Genomic DNA, 26,931 nt, shown 5'->3' with positions numbered 1-26,931 from the left:
ATTATAGACTGATCATTTCTTTGTCAGTGGGCAAACGTACAAAATCAGCAGGGGATCAAATACTTTTTTCCCTCACTGTATGTAATTTTAGTTAAAATGGTTTAGGAATGTATAAACACATCTTGAAGGAAATCGAACTTCAAAACTCCTCTAAATGGGTAAATGTAGTATTTGTCAAATATCTTAGGATATTAAATAAACTATAACTCTGAAAGTCCTCTTAATAACCATATTGTAAGCGACAACTACACTCATCGGACAGTTTATTATGTACAATGAATGTACCGCCATTCAATCAGCAGCAACTGCATGATGCCATCGCAGCATGTACCAACATCCCTGTGGAACGTTTTCCGACAACTTGTAGAATACGCCAAAGAATTCAGGCTGTTCTGGAGGCAAAGGAGGGTCCGACCTGTTACTAAATGGGTGTACCTAATAAACTGTACGGTGAGTGTTTATCAGCATTTCTCCATCGCACAACTTCTCTTCGTTCTTCTTTGCTTTCTTCCCCTTCCTTTTTCTGGGACTGAGGGTGGTATATTGCAAAAGCCTGCATTTCTAAAGTGCAGTGTCAACATCAGCCTCAAAGGGACCCTGTCAGATATCCAGTTAACAACCATGTCTTCCAGTCTGGTGTGTTGGTGTGTGTTGGTTGGTGTGTGTTGGTTGGTGTGTGTGTGTGTGTGTGTGTGTGTGTGTGTGTGTGTGTGTGTGTGTGTGTGTGTGTGTGTGTGTGTGTGTGTGTGTGTGTGTGTGTGTGTGTGTGTGTGTGTGTGTGTGTGTGTGTGTGTGTGTGTGTATGCGCCTGTGTGTGTATGCGCCTGTGTGTCTCTCTCTCTCTGTGTCGCCGTGTTTGCCGTTCAACTCCTAACAGCCAGCATGGAGTTTATCTCCCAGATGAGGTTTCTGAGCTGGTCCATTATCTGCTTCAGCTGTTGGTTCTTCTGTTTGAGCTTCTGTAATAAAGCACATGAAATCACATTGTCAGAGCCCATCAAACAAGCCGTAGACATACAAGTATTTAAACAGTGGTGGCTGGTTGATAAGATGCCTTTGAAAAGCTTTGAAAGGGGCATTAGGTTCAAGAGCCTCAACTGAAAGAACACACGGTCGTTTTTCATGGGAGGATTTGCCTTTTGTTTTTGAACAAGCAGAGCTGATTGGCTGACATGATCAATCCCTGCAGTAGTTTAATCTCTAAACACACACACATCTGGACAGAATCGGTCACTCACAGCCAGTTTGCCTGCAGATTACCTTTGAATGCACAAGTCCAAACTCAAAAGTCAACAGCTGCGGTTTACTCAAGTGCCTTATTGCTGAGGTTTAGGCACAAACAAATAATGGCAGAGACTAAGCTGCTCCAAAAGCACACATGCTAACAGTGTCCTTATAGGACTTCAGTCAGGCCCAGGCCTAGCACCAGTGTTGGAGAAGTTTAGCTAGGTATGCCTTAAGATAGTGGTCTGACTAGCTAGCAGAATATAGCATGCAGAGAGGGAGAGACAGACACTCATGAGGCTACTGTATCTGCAGTGCAGCGAAAATATATTAAAGATTAAATCCATCTTGCTCTCTCACTAATGCTCCTTTAGCCGTGACTAATTACCAGCCATTTTTGCGAGCGCAGATAACACCTTCAGCAATCGATTTCACACAGCCCCTCTTAATGTAAACTATTTAGCTGATTGTCCTTGAAGATATTCCGGATTGGAACATTTGGAACAGTTCCATTGTGTGTCTAGGGGGTTCTTCTCTCTCTTTTGCCACCAGGCTTTCATTTTGAGTCACCGGGAGGGAGGAGCGTGTACTGTACTATACGGGATGCACCTCATGAACCCCACCAGCGACTCTTTAAATAAAGACGTCCTTTATCTTTCTCTTCATGAGTTGAGAGATCGAGCAGCCAATCTTTGGAATTTCAGTTCAGCCTGATATACTATTGAGTCATACATAAGTACTGTTGCACACAATGAAATGTCACGTGCAGCGATCCCTCTATATACTGTACATATATGGATTTTTTCCCTGAGATAATAAATACCAACAAACAAATCTGAAATCCTTTATAAAAAAAACTCAGATGAATGAATTAACTGCTACTCCAACCTTCAAATCCAATCGTATTGGTCACATACACATATTTAGCAGATGTTATTGCGGGTGTAGCGAAATGCTTGTGGCGTAACATTTCAATACCGTTGGGAGAGAAACAGAAGAGAAGACAGTGGAATGTGTTTTTAACACACATATTTCAGAGCTGCAGGTCTATGAACGATCCCACTGCTGATGGAAAGTGATGGCTCTGACAGTTCTGACTGGTCGGCCAAACCTGAGAGAACGGCTTCGCCTTCCGCACCTCTGACAGCTTAGCCTGCATGCCGCTGAAGGGTCCGACTCCCTCCCTCACTCACTCTTTCTCTTCGGGCATCATGGGGATACACTCTCTCATTTCCTCGCTTGCCACTCAAGACCATTTTCGTCCACGTTCGTTCCTTTTGACACGGTCTGACATTGTGTAGGGCATAGCAGGAAGGCTGTTCAACAAATCATGAAAGTAAACAAAGAATTGGGTTTTGAGCTGCCGTCTGTAGAGGCCTCCCGTAGACAATAAGCAGGTTTGTGGGGGGAAAATGGCTACCTGAGCATAGACACAACTTAATACAGTACACTACAGTGGACTGACAGAGGTGTGTGTGTGTGTGTGTGTGCATCCGTGTGTACGTGCATGCAGGTTACAGTTGGACGTGACAAGGTACCAGAGGATTTTAGCTCCACTGATAAATGATTAAACTGTATTAGTGATTTATATACTTGGATGGCTCGCAACTTCCTCCAGCTAAATCAAGACAAGACCGAGGTACTTATTGTTGGAGCCAAAGCACAGAGAGGACGCACATTTGAATTCACAGACAATAAAGATAAAACACCAGGTAAAAAACCTAAGTGTTGTTTTAGATTCGGAACTAAATTTCAAATCACACATTAGGAATGTGACCAAAATAGCTTTTTACCACCTGAGGAACATTGCCACGGTGCGGCCGTTTCTCTCTCAGGCTGATAGAGAGACTCATCCATGCTTTTATTACAAGCAGGCTTGTCTACTGTAATGGTCTTCGGTCTGGTTTACCCACGAAAGCCATTGGTCAACAGCAAAACATACAGAATGCTGCAGCACGGGTACTGACCAAGACCAGACGGAGAGCACACATTAGACCGGTTTTAAAGGTCTCTGCAATGGCTCCTTGTGAGTTTTAGAATTCATTTTAAGATTCTTCTATTGGTTTTTAAATCAATTCACGATTGTGCACCCCAATACACGTCAGACATGCTTTTAAGTTATGTACCCAGTAGGTCCCTCAGGTCCTCTGGCACTGGCCTTTTACCTATCCCAAAGCCTAGGACCAAGAGGCATGGGGAGGCCGTCTTTAGTTATTATGCTCCCAACCTCTGGAATAGCCTGCCAGAGAACCTGAGGGGGGCTGAAACTGTGGACATATTTAAAAGAGATTTTAAAACAACTTTTTAGCTTTGCTTTTGCTCAGGTTGCTTTTTAGTCATTCAGTTTTTGTCATTCTTTAGTTTTTTATCTTATGTTTGTTGTGTAGTAAATATTTCAGCTTTTATTTTCATAGTTTTTTTCTTTTAAAGCATATTGACTTGCATTCCATGTCTGAAATGTGCTGTACAAATAAAGCTTGATTTGATATGGCCAGCCAACCGCTGAGGAGATCCTGCCTTTCTCTCTCAGGTGCTTTCATGGCACACCTGGGCAGAGGACAGAGGCAATTTTGCCCAGGCAGATGTTGGAGTGCTCCAGGGCATCGGCAATCCTCATGTCAGCATACCTCCTTTCCTATGTACGTTCTCTTTGTCCTTCCAAATCTTCTAAAAGACAGCACTATAGTTTCGGGCCACTTAGTGATAGAAGACGAGCAATTCAATATGATACCAATGACTCATTAATACCCCAGAAGTTTTATCTTGACAGCTTCAGTCATCTTCGCCTTTCTTAGTCTGACTTTAAAGGGTTCCTCTCAAGTCAAATCAGTGTGTTAAAATAGCAAAGATTAGACAAAGTGGTTATGCATATCTGAAGGGCGGTTAGATTTACAGGAGGAGACTTTGAACAGAATAACTTTGTCATTAGTCGCGCCTTTAAAGGAGAACAATTGGAAGTGAGAGAACTTTGATATCTGAGTGGTGATAGTTTATCATACAGAACACCTGAGTGTGAACTGAGTGAACGTTGAGGCAGAAGCGTTGGGGCTGGGCTCTCTTTTTCTCTCTCTCACACTTTTTCCTCTCTCGCTCTCTCCGCTCCCTTCATCTGATTCTCTTCAACCCTCATCTCAAAGTGAGATAAAAAGGAGCCGTCCTTAATAATGGGGCGAGAGACGGAATTTTAGATCAAAACCTCTTATTATTAAAATTCCGTTTCATTCAAATATTTCTCTCTTGGCTGAGTGACGACGTGCTAAGAGCAAACCCTATCACATTTGGAGGGAACATCTCAGCCACCCTCACACTGTAATTTCTATTATTTTCAAACAGTCTGGTATAGTCCCGAAAGTACAAACAGCAGATAGTCTATTATCTTACATAATTTACATTTCTGTGTTAATTGATTATTTTGCCCCATTAGAAACATTCAGGGTTTTGATAAATTAGACCAAACAAAACTAATCTTGTTATGATATCAATAGACGAGAGATTCCTCCTTTTTGACATTTCATCAACAATCCTTTCCGGAGCCCGGTCGCTTTTTTTATTGAGCGGATTTCGACGATAACTGGCGAACGGCTTCACCGTGATTTAAAGTTGCCAGCCAAAGTCGAGAATAGCAAGTCGTGCAAAAAAATGTGCCTTCACTCAGGATTCCGTTCGGCTTATCCGCCCTGTCGCTGCTTTCACTCCGGTGGATCTGGCTGGGAATTACAAGTGTAAGTGAGTGAGGCGAGGGGATTAGGCAGATTGAGAGGAGGAGAGAAAAGGAGAAGAGAGAGAACTCGTATTGCTGCGATAGCACTCTTCTCCATAATCTATCGGTGCCACCTCGCTGTCATTGGCAGCCGAGGAGGAGTCGGTTCTGAAACTTGTCTTCGTGAGAAGAGAATGGTCCATATAAAGTATTCAGACCCCTTGATTTTTTTACACATTTTGTTACGTTACAGCCTTATTCTAAAATGTTATAAAATGTATTTTCCCCCTCATGAATCTACACACAATAACATAATGACAAAGCAAAAACAAGATTTTAGATTTTTTTCTCAAATAAAATAAATATTTAAAAAAATTACATTTACATAAGTATTCAGACCCTTTACACAGTACTTTCTTGAATCACCTTTGGCAGCAATTACAGCCTTGAGTATTCTTGGGTAAGACATTACAAGCTTGGCACACCTGTATTTGGGGAGTCTCACCTATTCTTCTCTGCAGATCCTCTCAAGCTCTATCAGGTTGAATGGGGAGCGTTGCTGCACAGCTATATTCAGGTCTCTCCAGAGATATTCGATCAGGTTCAAGTCTGGGCTCTGGCTGGGCCCCTCAAGGACATTCAGAGACTTGTTCCGAAGCCACTCCTACGTTGTCTTGGCTGTGTGCTTAGGGTCATTGTCCTGTTGGAAGGTGAACCTTCGCCCCAGTCTGAGGTCCTGCTCTGGAGCAAGGATCTCTCTGTACGTTGCTCCATTCATCTTTCCCTCGATCCCGACTAGTCATCCAGTCCCTGCCACTGAAAAACATCCCCACAGCATGATGCTGTCACCACCATGCTTCACCATAGGGATGGTGCCAGGTTTTCTCCAGACGTGACGCTTGGCATTCAGACTAAAAGAGTTCAATCTTGGTTTCATCAGACCAGAGAATCTTGTTTCTCATGGTCTGAGTTCTTTAGGTGCCTTTTGGCAAACTCCAGGCGGGCTGTCATGTTACTGAAGAGGGGCTTCCGTATGGCCACTCCACCATAAAGGCCTGATCGGTGGAGAGCTGCAGAGATGGTTGTCCTTCTGGAAGGTTCTCCCATCTCCACAGAGGAACTCTGGAGCTCTGTCAGAGTGACCATTGGGTTCTTGGTCACCTCTGTGACCGGCCGGGCGGCCAGCTCTAGAAAGAGTCTTGGTGATTCCAAACTTCTTCCATTTAAGAATGATGGAAGCCACTGTGTTCTTGGGGACCTTCAATGCTGCAGACATTTTTTGGTACCCTTCCCCAGATATGTGCCTCGACACAATCCTGTTTCAGAGCTCTACAGACAATTCCTTCGACTTCATGGCTTGGTTTTTACTCTGGCATGCACTGTCAACTGTTGGACCTTATATAGACAGGTGTGTGCCTTTCCAAATCATGTTCAATCAATTGAATTTACCACAGGTTGACTCCAATCAAGTTGTAGAAATATCTCAAGGATGATCATAGGAAACAGGATGCACCTGAGCTCAATTTCAAGTCTCATAGCAAAGGGTCTGAATACTTACGTACAATAAGGTATTTGTTGTATTTTTTATAAAATTTGCAAACATTTAAAAAAAACTGTTTTTGCTTTGTCATTGTGGGGTATGTCATTGTGGGGTAGGTTGTAACGTAACAAAATGTGGAAAAATGGAAGGGGTCTGAATACTTCCCGAATGCACTGTATTTGGTGTTCTGTTATGGTGGGCATGCCATCGTCAAGAGAGGGGTTGGTCAAGAAAAGGCACTCTCTCAATGGCATGCATCATGTAGCATATCTGTATACTATGTTATATGACGAGTGCAGACTATCTAGTGCCACCATAGTGGCTGGTGGATTATTTTGTAGAAGTCTATTGCTCGGGTTGGGCACCGGGCAAGTTCCCTCCTCAGTAAGCACAGTGCAAACTGAACTGAGGAGGTAAGCCAGCACTGCGACCTGCTTGAGGAGCCTTCTGATGCTAAGTGGGCTTTGCAGTTGACAGCGGCCTTTGGGGAGCTCGGCGAAGCAACCTTAATTTGTCTGACATTGCTTTAATAGCCTTAATTGACTTTATAAACTTTATGGCTTTTTTTAAGGGAGAGTTTAACTGCCCAACTAGTTGACATGGGCCTCCCAGGAGAACAAAGGCCCAACGTTTGGTGAGGGAGATAAAGCCTTCCACCGCTCACTGGCAGAAATACAATAGACATGTTGTCATCCTCTGCATACACCCCGCCTTTCAATATGTCCTCAGCACTGAGCTGGAAAGCTTGCAGTGCAGCCAACTGTTGCAGAACAGTTCCCATTGATTCCGCTGCTTTTACAAGTAGCAGTGCTCCTGGTGCTTTTTTCCCATCTTCTCCCTGCCCAGCCCTCTTCAGCACTTGACTTGCTGCCAGGTAGCGGCGTTGATTGGGCTCTGCTTTGGGATTTTGTTCACAGTGATTATATATAAAGGGGCACAGAGGCTAAACTGCCATTTCACACCCTCTCTTTAAAACCAATGGTTGGGCCAAACAATGAGTACACAAAACATTAAGAACTCTTTCCATGACATAGACTGATCAGGTGAATCCAGGTGAAAGCTATGATCCGTTATTGATGTCACTTGTTAAATCAGATGAAGGTGAGGAGACAGGTTAAATAAGGATTTTTAAGCCTTGAGGCAATTGATACATGGATTGTGTATGTGTGCCATTCAGAGGGTGAATGGGCAATACAAAATATTTAAGTGCCTTTGAACGAGGTGACAGGCAAACCGGTTTGTGTCAAGAACTGCTGAATTTTTCACGCTCAACAGTTTCCTGTGTGTATCAAGAATGGTCCACCACCCAAAGGACATCCAGTGAACTTGACACAACTGTGGGAAGCATTGGAGTCAACATGATCGCTTTAGACACCTTGTGTCTATCCCCCGAAAAATGTAGGTTGTTCTAAGGGAAAAGGAGGGGGGGTGCAACTCAATATTAGGAAGGTGTTCAATGTATTCAATATTCATTGTAGAACCGTTTTGTGCTGGATAACATGTGCACCACATAACAGAGGTGAGTAGGCCTATTTTGTCTGACCTAAGCACTTGGACTATGGATGCGTCCTTTGGCAAACACTAAACATTAGCTTTAACACCAGGGGATCCACTCTCGCATGTAAGTTGCTTTACAGTCAAGGAGGCACAAGTTTTCAGTACAGTAAATGTGTAATCCCAGAGTTGAAAAGTTCATCCCATCTTGAAAGCAGCGTTTAGGATTTAAAGCTAGAGTGTGCTGATGAAGGTAGAGTGTTGGCTTTGCACTGGGGGCGTGGTGACATGGGAATTGATAAGCAAGAATTAAATTAGAAGCACAAAAAGAAACCTGTCCTGTTGCAATTGGGGTCTTTGAGAGGATTAGCTTGTATGTAGGGTTCAGAGGGCGCAATTGGTTGGAGAATTGTGCTAGGAAACTAGGCGTAACCCCAAAGTTGTGGGCTCACAACAAGTCCCTTGAAATAAAAGCTTCTGCACAGTGACCAGGCAGTTTAGAAAGTATACTGAACAAAATTAAACACAACATTCAACAATTTCAACGATTTTACTAAATTACAGTTTATGTAAGGAAATCAGTCAATTGAAATAAACTCATTAGACACTAATCTATGGATTTCACATGACTGTCCACGAGGATCCAAATAGATCAGGTTTGCAATGAATAACTTCAATCAGACCCCCTCTCACCCGCAGAGGGGGGAGGAAAGAACTTGTGAGGATTAATAACTCATGTCCTGTTATAAATCAAGGGGAGAAGATTCAGGTCTCCCTCCCCAAGATTCCCCAAAAGGAATGTTCTTTGTTGCAAATAGACTTTTCCCGCCGAAACTCTTAACACGTTCAAAAGCAAATACTGGAACAATATTTCTAATATTGACCGTGGGGAATGACCAGAGGCGATCTATAAAACACTAATATAATTTTGTTTCTGATGTTATTATGTCAATAAAAACGTTATAAAGGAAATACTGTAACTTGGAAAGTATACCCACTACATGTATGAAGTGTCCATACTATGTGTTGTGAATGCAATTTGAAAAATGATGAGTGTTTTTGATAAGTGAGGGATGTAATTTGAGGAGCTATAAAAGATAATTGTTTTACATAACTTTGCACCGTGAGTAGTCACCGCCCCGAAGTGAGGTCAGAGAGCATGTCAGCCTGATGGAACCGCCCCTTTCGAACAAACTGAATAAATGATGGGTTAAGAAATGAACGTATCAGACTAGAAAGAAGTGAAGCTGCAGCTGCACGTTTAAAGTGGTTTGAACTTTGAATCTCAACACGAGGTAGAGATGAGAAACTCACCTCCCGGACAATCACTGGTATGGCTGATTAGCTGTCCTAAGTAAAGTATCTTCGAAAGCTAATTTAAGTAGGACCATCCTGTTACTCTACTCAAACCATCAAAACGGCTGGCTAGCCTATCTTCAAAGAAGCATCTTCAAGAGTGAATGGAAGGAAAGTCACCTGTGTAGTTCTGTTCAGGACTACACGACAAGTCACCAGATACCGGACAACTACAGAGAAGGACAACCGTAGAAGACTTGTCGGAACCATTTCGGACAATCAGAGCCTTACAAGCGTGCAGCGAAAAATTTCTGAATGTACCAATATTAAGTGTCTCTGTCCCTCTCTCTCCCTCTCTGTCTCTTATTTAATAAGCAGCCATGTTGTTGTCATTCCGCTAGGGACCTGTTTTCAGCATATTAAGTCCCCAGTCAATAACAAATGCTAGTGCGTATGTTTATCCTGTGTTCCAATTTAATTAGCTAGTAAATAAATAAGTAAACCAATTTGTGTAGTACTGAATCATAAGTAAGGCTGGGTTTTTTGCAGATGCAAGGTTACGACAGTTCAGAATGATGATATGATACGAGGTTCTGATTAATAAGTTGACTGTTTATGGATGTGATAGGTAAAGACCTTTAATTTAATTCGGGAGATGGTAACTCTTTAAAGAACCTCTCTCGTGGTGCCCCAAATCCTAATGAGTTAATTGTTACATGATTCATTGAATTGGGTAATAATTAAACATAGTTAGGTAATTAGATAAATAACAGTCTTCAGATTAATGTTTAAGTCAAGTCATGACAGTGGGAACCACTGGGGAGCCAGGTTCAGCCAATCAGAATTAGTTTTCAACACAAAAGGGCTTTATTACAGACAGAAAGACTCAGTTTCATCAGCTGTTCAGATAGCTGGTCTCAGACGATCCCGCAGGTGAAGAAGCCAGATGTGGAGGACCTGGGCTAGCGTGGTTACACGTGGTCTGTGATTGTGAGGCCAGTTGGACGTACTGCCAAATTCTCTAAAATTAAGTTTGAGGCGGCTTATGGTAGAGAAATTAACAAATTCTCTGCCAACAGCTCTGGTGGACATTCCGGCTGTCAGCATGCCAATTGCATGCCAATTGCATGCTCCCTCAAAACTTGAGACATCTATGACATTGTGTTTTGTGACAAAACTGCACATTTTAGAGTGGCCTTTTATTGTCCCCAGTACAATGTGCACCTGTGTAATGATCATGCTGTTTAATCAACTTCTTGATATGCCACACCCGTCAGGTGGATGAATTATCTTGGCAAATGAGAAATTCTCACTAACACGGATGTAAACAAATTGTGCGCAAAATTTGAGAGAAATAAGCTTTTTGTGCATATGGAACATTTCTGGGATCTTTTATTTCAGCTCATGAAACATGGGACCAACACTTTACATGTTGCGTTTATATTTTTGTTCAGTATAGATAAAAGGGACAGTGGAGACATGAGGAAGCAGACGAGGTGAGGGAAGGGAAGACTTGTGATGATGCCTTCAAATCAAATCAAATAAGGATTATCATCCAATCTCATGGGAGTTTGATAAACCCAATAACTGAATAGTTTTCCCTATAATCTCTTCGGATGATATTGGGAGAAGAGCAGAGAGAGTTCATAGGTTTCAGAACTCAGTGGGGACACAATATGCTTAAAGGAGATACATTTGCCCATCTGGAGTAACTCTCTTACGGCAGAGTCGGAGTAGCAAAATAAGATATATCTGCACAGTTTTCTTTGTGCTAACGTTACGGACCATCAATATTTGTCTGAGCCTGGTGCCATACAGTCAAAGAGTGTGAATGAATAGGACAGTGTGTCGGACAATGGGTTTGGATTTCAAGGAGTGAGATGTTGTCCATACTGGAAGGGTATCTTGAAGGGTGAGCAGGTAGTGGAGGGTTAACTTGGAGAGAGTGGGTGGGAGGGTGAGAGAGCTTGTAAAGAGAAAGTGTAAGGTGTTTTGGAGAGGTAACTTGGAGAGAGAGGGTGTTGGGTGTAGTGGAGGAGCAGCTTGGAGAGTGAGTGTATAGGGTGTAATGGTGGAGGGGTAGTTTAGAGAGGAAGGGTGCAATAGAGAAGGTTAGCTTGGAGAACTCGGGTGTAGTGTGAGGTATAGGGGGCTTTAGACTGCATTTGCTCGGTAATGCCTCCCTCTCTATCTCAGGGCCAACGAGCCGGGCTCTTTCATCTCTGCCTCAGCTGTCAGGGGATTAGAGCATATGGGTCCAGCCCAGATCTCATATGCAACCGTGGAGAGAAAATGAGGCAGGCAGATATCTGGGAAGATGAAAGGCGGTGTAATTCCACTTTAAAGTCTCCACCGATTGGAGATGTTATTTTTGCTCTTTTTACACGAGGGGAGCAAGAACAAGGTTTGGTGTTTGGGGAGAGTGGCAAAGTGTCACTTGTTTTGTTGGCGCAGCTGATTCCAGTTGTCGGCCTGATTTACTCTTCACACCAATAGGGCTGTAAGCGGTCATGAAATTTCGTCAGCCGGTGATTGTCAAGCAAATAACTGCCGGTCTCACGGTAATTGACCGTTAATTAACATAAACACATTTAGCATCTCCTGGCTTCCACGCATAGCCTACAAGCCACTGATGCAGACCTTTGGAACATCTACATTTTATATAGTCTAATCAATCCATTTAATATAGCCTACACCATCACAATAAATCCAATATTTATTTTAGGACAGGTCTAAAGAAACATGATATGAAGAAAATGTGGTGTATTTTAGAAGAACAGAATAGCATACTAGAGTTATCTTTATGTTAGCCCTGATCATAGTCCTGATCTGGCTATGCCATATGGCTGTGGGCTACACTAGTTCATTTAGCAGAAAAGATTTGCTAATTTGCACAATCTGCACACACTTCATCAGTATCTGATTCAAAATTTGACAAGCACTTGATAATGACTCGAATTTCCCAGTGGCATTTGTGTGGCCGTAATGCCCCCGAATAAAATCCATGCCTCTTGCGATCAGTGGCCGTTGTGCTCTTGGGCTGAATATAATTATTATAATTCCCCACTCTCATGGCTCTCTCAGATATCTTCATTCTTATTAGCCAATGCCCGTCACGTGATCGGGTCCTTCTCACAGCATCTCAGGTCCTTCTCACAGGCTACAAATAAAGAGACACACCAGGGACACATCTGCGCACATCCTTATTGAATTCAGAGGCACATATTGGAAGAACTGTCCAAATTTACTTTTTGTCAGTCAACAAGATGAGTAGGCCTAACAAACAGCAAAAGCACTAGCCTATGTCGACTTATTCTACTGGTCAACTTGTCCTTCTGTGTGAGAAATAAATATTCCAAACATAGTCTGGGACAATTGTGGGATGCAATAGATTCCAAATTAATGCAACCACTAGCATCAAAAAAACATTTTAAAGCAAGTTAACAGATATTAGCTTTCAATGTTGATAAACTATTAGGCTATTTCTTCACAGCAATGTGCTCACGGCAGTAGGCTATAAGCGCGAATGTTCCAAAATGCAATTAGTGGGAAAACACCATTATCAAAAGTGACTGCAAATGCAATTATGCATGTCATGCTTCGATTATAAAAGTGCATTTTTGTGGTGAAAATTATCTTCCCCAAACTTGAAGCTCACGCGCTGCTTATGTATGCCAGTTAGGCTCTACACCCCTTGTAAAGCGGATTAATGTGCTTCATTTTAAGAAGTTATTTGGCCACTTTAGTAGTGATACAAACCTTATCAAAACATGTTGGCCTATGGGCTACATTGGTGTGCGACTATGATTTTTTTTAAAGTCAACAACAAAAGGTATGCTCTCTTTCATGCCTTACTGTATTCACAAGTGATGATATATAATTCACAAGTGATGATATATAATTCACAAGTAATAGGCTAATATTGTCACCCATCAGACTATTCTTATTTAAATCTTGTCTTTAAATATTCTAAACAATATACAGTGCATTCGGAAAGTATTCAGACCCCTTGACTTTTTCCACATTTTGTTACGTTACAGCCTTATTCTAATTTATTTTTATTTTTTTTAATCCCTCATCAATCTACACACTATACCCCATAATGAGAAAAAACAGGTTTAGAAATTGTCAGAACCTTTACTCAGTACTTTGTTGAAGCACCTTTGGCAGCAATTACAGCCTTGAGTCTTGTGTATGACGCTACAAGCTTGGCACACCTGTATTTGGAGAGTTTCTCCCATTCTTCTCAGCAGATCCTCTCAAGCTCTGTCAGGTTGGATTGGGAGCGTCGCTGCATAGCTATTTTCAGGTCTCTCCAAAGATGTTTGATCGGGTTCAAGTCCGGACTCTGGCTGGTTCACTAATGGACATTCAAAGACTTGTCCTGAAGCCACTCCTGCGTTGTCTTGGCTGTGTGCTTAGGGTCGTTGTCCTGTTGGAAAGTGAAGCGTCACCCCAGTCTGAGGCCCTGAGCGCTCTGGAGCAGTTTTTCATCATCGAGGATCTCTTGATACTTGGCTACGTTCATCTTTCCCTCGAGCCTGACTAGTCTCCCTGTCCCTGCCACTGCAAAAAAAAAAGTACACAACATGATGCTGCCACCACCATGCTTCATTGTTGGGATGGTGCCAGGTTTCCTCCAGACATGACGCATGGCATTCAGGCCAAAGAGTTCAATATTGGTTTCATCAGACCAGAGAATCTTGTTTCTCAGTCCTTTAGGTGCTTGTTGGCAAACTCCAAGCAGGCTGTCATGTGCCTTTTACTGAGGAGTGCCTCATTGGTGGAGTGCTGCAGAGATGGTTGTCCATCTGGAAGGTTCTCCCATCTCCACAGAGGAACTCTGGAGCTCTGCCATCGGGTTCTTGGTCACCTCCCTGACCAAGACCCTTCTTTTGGTACCCTTCCCCAGATCTGTGCCTCGACACAATCCTGTCTCGTAGCGCTACAGATAATTCCTTTGACCTCATGGCTTGGTTTTTGCTTTGACCTCATGGCTTGGTTTTTGCTTTGACATGCACTGTCAACTGTGGGACCTTATATAGACAGGTGTGTGCCTTTTCAAATCATGTCCAATCAATTGAATTTACCACAGGTGGACTCAAATCAAGTTGTAGAAACATCAAGGATGATCAATGGAAACAGGATGCACCTGAGCACAATTTTGAGTTTCATAGCAAAGGGTCTGAATACTTATGTAAATAAGATATTTCTGTTAAAAAAAATATATACATTTGCTAACATTTTTAAAAACCTGTTTTCGTGTGTAGATTGACTGTATGTGTGAAATTTGTTTACATTTAGAATGGACCGTTATCATGCACACGTCTCAAAACGTGTGCAGGGGGAAAAAATATTGTAATCTATGCATTTAAAAAACGAATGGAGGACACTTTTCCTCTGGTTCATTTTCATGCCAGCCAGGTAGGCTATACTCCTGTTGTAAAGACAAGCAATGTGCTTACTGTTAGGAAGGTTGATAAATAAATAAATATAGTAGGTCTAGCCTATAGAAAGCTGATGGAATCAACTTTTTAATTGAGACCATCAAAACTCTGTTTTCTCACGCAATTGCATAGCCTATAGAAACGTTGCGCAACATGGCTCTTATTAAGTGTTTAATTAGTGTGTTTGGGGGCTCCCGAGTGGCGCAGTGGTCTAAGGCACTGCATCTCAGTGCTAGAGGCATCCCTACAGACCCTGGTTCGACCCTGGGCTGTATCACAACCAGCCGTGAGAGTCCCATAGGGTGGTGCACAATTGGCCCCGCTTCGTCCGGGTTAGGGTTTGGCCGGAGTAGGCCGTCATTGTAAATAAAAATGTGTTCTTAACTGACTTGCCTAGTTAAATAAAAGGTTACAAAAAAAAAAAAGCTTGGAAAAGACTAGATAACTTGACTAAACGGTCACGTGGAATTTGACTGCGGTCATGACTCATGACCACTGGTGTGGTGGTAATACAGTCACCGTAACAGCCCTACATACCAACATATCTTAAGTTCATGGGATCCATTTCTAAACAGGTGGGATTCACAGTGAACCTGTCAACCTGGTGGCGCCACCACGGTCACAATAGACATACTGCTGTACACCTAATCCTTCCTCTTTCAAGCCAGTAAGACTTTCAGCCTGCCTTGCTGTAGTTAACGAATCCATTTTGAGAATAAAATAAAAACATTTTGAGAATTTAAAAAAAACTCTAGTCTAAATGGTTACATGTTCCTTAAACGGTTTAACAAAATAGAAAAAAATCAGAGAATTCACTCGAAATACGTTCTCATTCCAAAAACAGCCCCCTGATCTTCCAACAACACGAGTTGTGCTGCATTTCCCCTCTGACCTCCTGCTCACCAATTAAAAAGCTCCTGGCCAACACAGTGGTCTAATGGGCTACATATGAGCCTGATAATAACATGGAGGTTTGTGCGCCTCCTGTGAACAGCCTGCTAATGCTGGAGTGTGTAAGCAGGGAGAAAGAGAGTGAGAGGGAGGGAGGGAGGGAGGGAGGGAGGGAGGGAGGGAGGGAGGGAGGGAGGGAGGGAGGGAGGGAGGGAGGGAGGGAGGGAGGGAGGGAGGAAGAGAGAGAGAGCGCTCCATAAAGCCATCCGTATCCCTCTCTCCGAGTGAGTCTCATTATCATCTGGGTCTCTGTTTGTTTATCATCAGGCCTCCACAGACCCCGGCCTGCTCTTCAGATAACACTGCTAACCGGCCAATGTCACTGCAATTCATTATCCACGACTGCGCCGCCATTGGAGAGGCACCCCCCCACACTTCCCCGATTTGAAATTACAAACTGCCTTTGCTTTTAATTTCTCACTTTTTCATTTGAATAAAGAGGACAGACGCGGTAATTAACAGGATATTAAAAAAGCAAGGGAGTGTGTGCGAGGGAGGGATTGAGGGGAGGGGGAGGCGAGAGAGGAGAGACGGAGAGAGAAAGAGAGGAGCTGTGGAGAATTAATAACAGGCCAGATCTCTCCAAGGCCTCCTTAATGGGCTATGACAGGAATTTATTCTCACTTAGGCTGGTATTAAATCAAACGCTGGCCGAGTGTTGATGGCAGGGCTGCAACGGAGAAGCACTCGGGATGGTCCCAGGTCCCCTCCCGTATCACGGGGACTGACTGTGACACTCCCGAAGGAGCTGGTCATCAGTTAGGACCCAAGAGGGTAAGACGAGAAGAATGGAGGAAAGGAAGGAGGGTGAAGTAGGGAAGAAAAAAAGTGACGGGGAGATGACAATGCAGAAGCTTCATATCCCAGATGGAATGATTATCAAATACTCTTGAGAGCCCAGTGAATCATCATCATCCGTTCTGCAGAAAACACAGTCAGTCAGGTGTCCTTCTTGGACGTAAAAGGCGACACAGACGGGACGAAAATGCTTGTCCGCAAAACATCTTCGGAATTTCAATTCGATAAAAGGGAATCAGGTGGTCGGTTTGTCATATTCATTGTTTCCTCCCATTAATTGGTGTGTGACCACTAATGCGAGGCATTCATTAAGGCTCTAATTTGGGGTCACTTGGGCGCTTCAGAGTTTGTGTTTCTCGTTAGAGCAGAGGAGAAAGTGAGGAAAGGGGAATTGATATGCACAATCGGTCTGCAGCAAAAAGGTCTGCAGCTCAGAGCAATCTCAGACCATTAGGTGGCAATAAATTATGGCTGATGCATCTTAAACATTTATGCAAACACCATACTCGCTCATACAGAGGTTACATGCTCAAATGAACTCACACACATATTTCACTCATACTTACACCAAAGCACACACTATCGGCCGCATGCACACCATCTCTCTCTCCCTTCTTCTCCCCCTCCCTCGACAGATTGCATCACCATCAGTCAACGCGCCTCCGACAAACAGCAATTACCCAAATCGACAGATTACGAGAACAGGCTATCACTCACACACAGGGTGGCCCATAAAGCAGCAAGACATTACTATGGAGGAGTCATTTATCTTGGAGCTCCTCCAGTGTACCGCCTTTAACCTAGCATACTCTACCCTTTACCTATCTTTCCTGCTGGGTTGGAGCAAAACACAAACAACAGGGCTAGTCTGGTCCTACATCTGTTTGGCCATACGAATTGTCAAGACTGCCTAAACAGATCTGCGACCAGGCTATAGGTGTTTGCCTTCACATCTGTTTGTTCTATGGGGATATTACTGTATACAGGTGTCAATTACCCTTTTGTTTTACTTTCCCTTCTGGGGACATATCTATCAATTCAGTTCTACATCAAAATCTATTTTCTTCTTATAATCTTATTTCTCAATCTTATATTGTGTTTGTCATTGATTTACAGTGCAGTATATGTCATTTTATTTGTCTTCCAGAGGAATTCCATCAGTCTTTGCTCTCTTTTGGAAGCCAGTATCGTTCCAACTGTCTACATATCTATCTATCTGTCTGTTGTAGACTTCCATCTATCGGTCTTCTCTCTTTCCTTCAAGTGTCTCTCTCTTCTTTCTCTCTCTCTCTTCTACTGGAGAATCCTCTCTGGCTCGATATGGAGAGCTTCCCTCTGACATCTTCCCTTTGTCTACATATCGGTTCATCCGGTCATCTGTCTTCTCGCTCTTTTTTTCTCTCTCTCAGTGTTCCCTCTTTTCCCTCCATCTCTCCTCCTCTGGAATGACTGGAATCCTGTGTCTCAATATGTCTTCACACTAAAATCTCCTTTATCCATCCGGTCCAGTAATCCATCCATTTTTTCTCTTTCTCTGTAGCCTCCCTTCTCCCTCTTTTCTCTCTCGTCCTGTGGAATCTGGTATTTGGTTCAATATGTGGCATGTCTTCACACTAAAATCTTCCCATTTATCCCATCCGGTTACATGTTAATCCCCCCCCCCCATCTTTTTCCCTTCTGGAATCTGGGCTATCTGGCTCTATCTATCTGGCTCGGGTTTGCTGCAGCAGATGCAGCCGGGCCTCCTAAACATCTGCTTTCCGCATTCTGCCACATCACTCCCCTCCTGATGAGGTAACCCCTTTAACTCCCCAAAACATCTTCTCCTCGTCGTAGCTTTAAGATGCAGCTGGGTATTTGGGCTCCAAGTGGAGCAGCGTGGAGTGGAGGGGATGGCTGCAGCAGACATGCAATCGAACAACACGGGTCAGATAGAATGCTGCTATTGATGCTTATGGAAGGTTTGTGTGCACGCAGCGGATACACCATTTGTTTGGCATCCGCCTGGAGCTGAGTCAAGCTCAGTGTTCACCCCATGTTTTACTGTAGTGGTTTACCTTTAAGAGCAGTGAGGGAGATAGAGCTCTTAAAGGTAACCAATACTCATCTGTGACTTCTGTGAACTCCATTATGATTCAGCACACTTAGACAGGCAAGCATGCACAGAGGAACACACACACACACACACACACACACACACACACACACACACACACACACACACACACACACACACACACACACACACACACACACACACACACACACACACACACACACACACACACACACACACACACACACACACACACACTGTCCAGGGGCTAATAAAAGCTGCAACACTGCCAAATAATGCATGTTGTGTTTTTACCAAAAACGTTTTTCAACAGTCATAGACAGGCTATTAATACTTTAAGTAAGATACAGTACACAAGAGTACTGGGAGTACTGTGTACAATATGTAGCGTATGTCTTCACAATATATTTTGTCATACATCTTTTTTTCTCTTTGTAGCATCTGTTCTCTCTCTCTTTTGGCCTCTCTCCTCCTGGACTCACCATTGGGGTTACTTTTTATATAGAGGGCTGTGCTCTCTAAAGCCCAGCGTACTGTACATGTATATCTATAAAGCCCCAGTGGGCAGCTCACCTTGTTAACCTCCAGGATTTCTCTCCTCTCCTCTGTTGCCGGGCGGGCCTGGCTGGCCAAGCGTTCATCGTGTTTGGAGCTGTCGTCCTCCACGTAGGGGATGAGTTGCTGTGTGGGGGAGAGGTGGTGGATATAAACAAATACATTGACCACGAACGTTCAATGAGGGGATGGTAAATTGATAAGTAGTTTGGTGCTTTGGTTTGCAATAGGAAAATACATATGACTCCCTTGTAAAAGAGATGACCATTTCAATGGGAGTCGCCTGGTTAAATAAAGGACAGTGTTTGGAAAACCCTGCATTAGGCAATGTTAAAACCTAAGAATATATAGTCCACCAAGTCCTCCATTATAATAAGTCTATCTATACTACTTGCGTGAGCACAAACTCTCCCTACTAAGCTTGTATAAAAGAGATTTCTATGTCATTCCCTCCCCTGTTATACTGAATTAGAACCGCCTTCATGAGCAGAAAATAGGGATTTTGTGTAGATCACAAAAACACTTCAAATATAATATAATCTACAAACAGTTCCATACCACCACCACCAATTCAGAATCAGGACTTCTCCAGTCCATACCCAAGTGCTTATTTGCTTTTTAAGCGCTCTCTGTGCTTGACGTTGTCTGGCTGACACTACACCGACTGCTCTGCTTTAAATCACACTGACATCTGCTGGTCTGCAGGATAATAAGCAGCGCTGTATGGAACACATCGTTCTCTACTGCACTGCATCCAGACCAACGGGCTTATCTTAAATGGTACCATTATACTAGCGTTAACACTGTCGTCTCTACTGGGTTCCTATTATCATACATGGCTGCGTGAGGTGAGATTGCTTAAACGGTTAGGTAGGAACGAGGTAATGATTTGAGAAAAGAAACAACATTAACGGCCACAGCATCCTTCTCATAACTCGTAAATAAATAACTGCATAACGATTAGGTACAAGAGCCAACCAAAAGCCTTAGCAGGCGTGAAAACACAGTGAAGTCCAACACAAATCTGAGGCTGAGTGCTATTCAACATTCTAAATAACCTAGTAGTTGATCACATTTCATTGCAGGCAATGACCTGAGGTTTAGCAACTGGCAGAGGCCAGTGTGGACAAGGATTAAAGCAGGCTGTGACCAAAGCATTACTGCAGGGCTGGATAGGGCCTGGCCAGAAGACAGACAGAGAGAGAATCACATGAGAAAAACAAGAGACAGCTCTGGCAGTTTTCTCTCGTCAGTCAGAGAGACCGATGCCAAACCCTAAGCTGTCTGACTTGTATTGGAGAGAAGACAGAAGACGTGCTGGATATTATATTAGGCCAACTGTGATTGTTAGGGGCGGAAAAACTTTTTCTACTTCTATAATTCCAGCTATGAGCCAAACGCATATTAAATTTAAAGGTAAGAGCTGTTATTGGCAGTCGGAAGGGGGGAAAATGTGCGGGGTAGAAAGAGAGGGCGAGAGAGAAAGAGTGTGTGTTTGTGTGTGTCTCCGTGACTGTGGGTGTGAGTCATAACCCCAGTCTCTGGGAAAAAACAGAAAATCGCTTATGTGGGAAGCCTTCCCCAGTTGTCCATTACCAGGCCTGCTGGTAAATAGGAACGCGATGAGGTCACGCTGGCTTAGTCATTGATTCCACTTCCTGTTTGGGGAAAGCCCGGTCAGCGGCCAGCCAATAGCATGATTGTCAGGACTGCGGCCGGCACGCTTGTCAGCCACTTGAGTTTCAGGGGATGATAAATGGCGGCGTTCAGCAGGCCAAAATCAACTCCCTCCAGACAACATGTTGCAGTGAAGTATTGGTTGATCAGCACAGTAAGTAGTTTGCACAGCCTCTGGGGGGATAGGTAAACATTTTAAATGAAGTGGTACAACTGTGGAGTGTAATGGACAGTGAGGTTTACATATGACCAGAATTACAAATAAAAGTGTAACTTTTCCCCCCCGAGAGAGAAATACAGCAAGCCAGTATGCCATATGGGCAATTCTACAGTAACTGAATTATACTGAGACTTTCAATGCCAAACAAAAAACATTCATTTCAAAGTTTAAAAAACTATAGCTCTCTATGCACAACGAATACACAGTACATTTACTGAAAAAACTGTGAAGATGCAAAGTTTGGTAACAGAATTACAGTAAAATCTCCCTCAGTTTCATTCTGTTAAAAAAAATTGTATCTGCACAGTTCTTCCTGTAAATGTGTGTTTGTAAAATGTTCAGTATTAATTGTTAAAAATAGTCATTGTGCATAGAGTTGCACGGTTTGTTAAACTTTGAAATCTATGGTTTTTGTTTGGTATACATTTTAGTGAAAAATCTGAGTCTCAGCGTAATTCCGTCACCATGGCCCATACATAAAACAAATATAATGTACTGTATACAGTACCAGTCAAAAGTTTGGACACACCTACTCATTCAAGGGTTTTTCTTTATTTTTACTATTTTCTACATTGTAGAATAATAGTGAAGACATCAAAACTATGAAATGACACATATGGAATCATGTAGTAACCAATAAAGTGTTAAACAAATCAAAATATATTTAACATTTGAGATTCTTCAAAGTAGCCACCCTTTGCCTTGATGACAGCTTTGCACACTCTTGGCAATCTCTCAACCAGCTTGATGAGGTAGTCACCTGGAATGCATTTCAATTAACAGGGTGCCTTGTTAAAAGTTAATTTGTGGAATTGCTTTCCTTTTCAAATCAAATGAAATTGTATTTGTCACATGCGCCGAATACAACAGGTGTAGATGTTACAGTGAATGCTTACTTACAAGCCCTTAACCAACAATGCAGTTAAGAAAAAATAAGTGTTAATTTTTTTTTTAAATAACAAATAATTAGAGAGCAGCAGTAAAATAACACTAACGAGGCTAGTACCAGGGGTACCGGTACAGAGTCAATGTATGTGGGCACAGGTTAGGTAGGGGTAAAGATAGAGTAGCAGCAGTGTAAAAGAGGTTGGGGGGACAATGCAAATAGTCTGGGTAGCCATTTGATTAGCTGTTCAGGAGTCTTATGGCTTGGGGGTAGAAGCTGTTAAGAAGCCTTTTGGACCTAGACTTGGCGCTCCGGTACCGTGCTGTAGCAGAGAGAACAGTCTATGACTAGGGTGGCTGGAGTCTTTGACAATTTTTTGGGCCTTCCTCTGACACCACCTGGTATAGAGGTCCTGGATGGCAGGAAGCTTGGCCCCAGTGATGTACTGGGCCGTACACACTCTGTAGTGCCTTGCGGTCGAAGGCCGAGCAGTTGCCATACCAGGCAGTGATTCAACCAGTTAGGATGCTCTCGATGGTGCAGCTGTGGAACTTTTTGAGGATCTGAGGACCCATACCAAATCTTTTCAGTCTCCTGAGAGGGATCAGGCTGTGTCATGCCCTCTTCACAACTATCTTGGTGTGTTTGGACCATGATAGTTTGTTGGTGATGGAACTTTAAGCTCTCAACCTGCTCCACTACAGCCCCGTCGATGAGAATGGGGGCGTGCTCGGTCCTCCTTTTCCTGTAGTTCACAATCATCTCCTTTGTCTTGATCACGTTGAGGGAGAGGTTATTATCCTGGCACCACACGGCCAGGTCTCTGACCTCCTCCCTATAGGCTGTCTCATCATTGTCGGTGATCAGGCTGTTCCGCATGTCTGGTTCCCACGTGAAGCATGGAAGAGGAGATGGGATGGTGTGGGGGTGCTTTGCTGGTTACACTGTCAGTGATTTATTTAGAATTCAAGGCACACTTAACCAGCATGGCTACCACAGCATTCTGCAGCGATACGCCATCCCATCTGGTTTGCGCTTAGTGGGACTATCATTTGTTTTTCAACAACACAATGACGCAACACACCTCCAGGCTGTGTAAGGGCTATTTGACCAAGAAGGAGAGTGATGGAGCATCACTGCATCAGATGACCTGGCCTCCACAATCACCTGACCTCAACCCAATTGAGATGGTTTGGGATGAGTTGGACCGCAGAGTGAACGAAAAGCAGCCAACAAGTGCTCAGCATATGTGGGAACTCCTTCAAGACTGTTGGAAAAGCATTCCTCATGAAGCTGATTGAGAGAATTCCAAAGAGTGGCTACTTTGAAGAATCTAAATTTAAAATATATTTAGACTTGTTTAAGACTTTTTTGGTTACTACACGATTCCATGTGTTATTTCAGTTTTGATGTCTTCACTATTAGTCTACAATGTAGGAAATAATAAATAAAAACCCTCAAATAGGTGTGTCCAAACTTTTGACTGGTACTGTATGTTTGAAAGCCTAATTAAACGTGTGCATGCAGTGTCAGTTCTAAAACACTGGTTTACAACCAATTGTCTCCAAATCAATAGGAGAAAAGACTGCAACAATGAAACCACCAATAAAAGAGTGGAATCGCCCAGCATGAGGTCTAAAACAGTAGCCAACCGAGTAGCTCAGTAAAATAAAGTGGTGGGTATTTCGAGGTGGGTGTCCATAACAGCCACTAAGGAGGCCCTCAGGACAAACACAAAGCGGCCATTGAATTGAATGTGGAGCTGAGCCGAGGGTTGCGTCTCAAATGGAAACATATTCCCTGTAGAGTGCACTACTTGCCTGCACAAAAGTAGAGCACTATATAGGAAATAGGGTGTCCCGAGGTAGACCTGATAAGAGTGGGAGAGATAAGAATCCCGCAGGCACCAGGGGTTCCTCTGAACTTTCTTCACAGCCACGGTGGATCCCCTCACTACATTCAGACATTTTGTATGAGGAAACTGTAATCCAATCTCTCTGGCAAGAACCGAAATGTCCATAAATCTGCATTAGTGGTTTGTGTAGGTTTGTACACCGAGCCAAAATGGCGTCAACGGTGGCAAAGTACACTATGTCCGGTTCAAACTGGTTATATATTGATTGTGATACACAGAGTGGTCCTGGCACAGTGGCCACTCACCTCTGGGGGTACGGTGTCCAGACCGGTGCAGTTTTCGTTGCATTTGTCGTAGACGAGGCGCAGCTTGCGGAAGAGTACAGAGAGCATACGCAGGTGCTCCTGCAGTTTGCCTAGCCTGTCCTGGTGGGTGCTGGGGTGGTACGTCACTCCATTTGGCAGCTGGGGGAGATGACATAGAAGAGTATGTAACACACTTCTTTCCTAGTAATGTAATAACATTGTACTAATAGCTATGGGTCATTTCAGGGCCTCCTGTTAACTCGACTTGTACCTCCTTGACCAGTTACTCCTTGACTACTAATAACCAGCGTGTAATTTCTCAAATGTTTATGGTGGTAACTGAAGTGTAGAAGGTTTGTAAAATAACGACTGAATTATTGCAATGTAGACAAAAGAAAACGGTTTTACATGTATTTATTTAAATGTGCTGTTACATGGCATTCCATTGAGAGGAGAAGTTTACATATAACTACATGATATGTGTATGACTTAGAACAGCTCCGGACTGTTTCACCTGAGCTTTACGCTAACTAGCTTTAGGCACTTTTAACTGATAGTAAACATCCTGTACAGCCTGAAACTATTCCCTGCATGAGGGTAGGTAGGGTGTATACCTGTATACATGCCTACCACTCTGTAAACAGAGTGATCTTTCTTTCCCCACACAGAGTCTGTGATCTGTGAAACAAGTCACAACAGTGCTGTTTGTACATTCTGCGGCGAGGCAGCACGGCTTGCTCTACGGTCTTCTTCTTTTGTCTTTCGCTGTTGTTGTTTTAATGAGCTGCAGAAGGATCTTGTCTGAGACACAGACAGACCGAGAAAGACAATGTCTGACTGTGTCCCAAATGGCACCCTATTCCCTATATAGTGCACTACTTTTGACCAGAGTCCTAGTATGGGTCCTGGTCAAAAGTGGTGAACTACATAGGGAATAGGGTACCATTTGGCACACACAACTTCTCCTGAACCCATCTTAAGGGCACAGTCTGATCTTTCCAACGTGTCAACAGAAGGTCCAGAAGAGGTATAAACAGATGGTGACTATCTAATGATCAAATAAAGGCCTTTTCACAACCAATTATATCATCCTCCTTGTTTAAAAACAAGCGTGAGACAGGATTGCACCATGGGACATGCCTTCCTTGGGCAAGAATAAAAGCAGTCTTAGTTGGCCCAGCTTTCTGCTCTCAGGCCCATATCCATCCATTCTCACCACAAAACAGAGGGACAATGCATGTCATATTGTGTTACTGTTATTAGATATAACTGTGAGGAAATGGATGACAATGAATCAATGTGGTGCTGTCAGTTTATGTAACGCTGTCGGTCTGGGGTCAAATAAGGCTGAATCGTGTGAGAAGAGGAGCACATGCAAACAATGCTTTGCGTGTATTAAAGGTGGTTGACAGACGAGCACCATCCATAATAAAAGGCAAGACTTCGAACTTTGTTCGGCCTTCATACCCAACACAAAAAAAGTCACAAGAAACACTTACCTGCATGTTCCTCAACAGCTGGAAGATCTCCATGGTGCGTAAGACGATATCCTGCACCGTCTCCTGGCCGATGCGACAAAGCGACGCCGTGTTGACATCGCGGGCAGCCTGAGCCTGCTGCCCGGCGAACGCCACTATGGGAGGGGTGGTCATGGAGACAGCAGAGAACCTATAGGTGCAGCGAGGGGTCAGCCTATTCTACACTGGCACACCTTGGCATGCCTGGTTGTATGATATTGGAAGGATGGAAAAGGGAAGGGTTGGGGATAGAGGAAGATGGAGGAAGAGAAAGGGAGAGAAAGCAGGGGAGACAGGGAAAGAGAAACAGACTGGTTCATTTCTTGATGTTACATTCACAATAATATGTGTTGATGGTTTAATGAATGAATTAATACTTTATTTTCCCATAGGGAAATGTGAATGCCTGTATTGGCCAGCAGCATACCACCCTGCATCCCTCTGCTGGCTTTCCTCTGAGGCTAAGTAGGTTTGGTCCTGGATGGGAGACCAGACGCTGCTGGAAGTGGTGTTGGAAAATCAGTAGGAGGCACTCTTTCCTTTGGTCTAAAAAAATATCCCAATGCCCCAGGGCAGTGATTGGGGACATTGCCCTGTGTAGGGTGCTGTTGTCTTTCGAATGGGAAGTTAAACAGGTGTCCTGACTCTCTGTGGTCACTAAAGAGCCCATGGCAATTATCGTAAGAGTAGGGGTGTTAAGCCCGGTGTCCTGGCTAAATTCCCAATCTGGTCCTTATGCCATCATGGCCACCTAATCATCCCCGGCTTCCAATTGGCTCATTCATTCCCCCTCCTCTCCCTGTAACTATTGCCCAGGTCAATGCTGTAAATGAGAATGTGTTCTTAGTCAACTTACCTGGTAAAATAAGGGTTAAATAAATTGTTGCCAGACAAATGTCCTCATGGAACATTCATTTATTTTTACAAAATTAAAGTGGCTATATATATTTATTTTTATTTAACCTTTATTTAACTAGGCAAGTCAGTTAAGAACAAATTCTAATTTTACAATGACGGCCTACCCCGGCCAAACCCTCCACTAACCCGGACGACGCTGGCTCAATTGTGCTCCGCCCTACGGGACTCCCGATCACAGCTGGTTGTGATACAGCCCAGATACGCCTCTAGCACTGAGATGCAGTGCCTTAGACCGCTGCGCCACTCGGGAGCCTGTGTGTGCATACACACACACAATATGGGCTCTGAGGAGGATCTCATCTTCTTTCTCAGATAGCTGCGAAACCTCTTCCAGGCTGAGACCTTTGGCTTTGTGTCTGCGAAAGCCTCGCAGCCTTCAGGCTTTGAGACAGTATCTTCAACGCTAACAAGGTTATCGCTCTGGGGGAGGCCACAGTTGCTGTCTGCTCCTTGTCTTTGTTACTCCCCATG

At 43.5% G+C, this 26,931-nt stretch overlaps 1 protein-coding gene across 1 annotated transcript in view; it reads right to left on the bottom strand.

Annotated features, from left to right (window-relative positions):
• Positions 1 to 246: 246 nt before the first annotated feature.
• med30 (mediator complex subunit 30) overlaps positions 247 to 26,931 on the bottom strand; it is a 28,416-nt gene continuing 1,731 nt past the window's right edge. Inside the window, exons 2-5 of the mRNA XM_071367053.1 lie at positions 25,525 to 25,746; positions 24,026 to 24,184; positions 19,101 to 19,208; positions 247 to 959 (exon numbers count right to left, since the gene is read on the bottom strand). Coding sequence (XP_071223154.1) covers positions 864 to 959; positions 19,101 to 19,208; positions 24,026 to 24,184; positions 25,525 to 25,677 — 516 coding nt within the window. The 5' untranslated portion in view covers positions 25,678 to 25,746 and the 3' untranslated portion in view covers positions 247 to 863. The remainder of the gene's footprint in view (positions 960 to 19,100; positions 19,209 to 24,025; positions 24,185 to 25,524; positions 25,747 to 26,931) is intronic.

The sequence above is a fragment of the Salvelinus alpinus genome, chromosome 26 (assembly GCF_045679555.1).
Source record: "Salvelinus alpinus chromosome 26, SLU_Salpinus.1, whole genome shotgun sequence".
Taxonomy (NCBI): Eukaryota; Metazoa; Chordata; class Actinopteri; order Salmoniformes; family Salmonidae; genus Salvelinus; species Salvelinus alpinus.
Note: the sequence above shows the minus strand (reverse complement) of the source record. Positions and strands in the feature narration are given on the sequence as shown.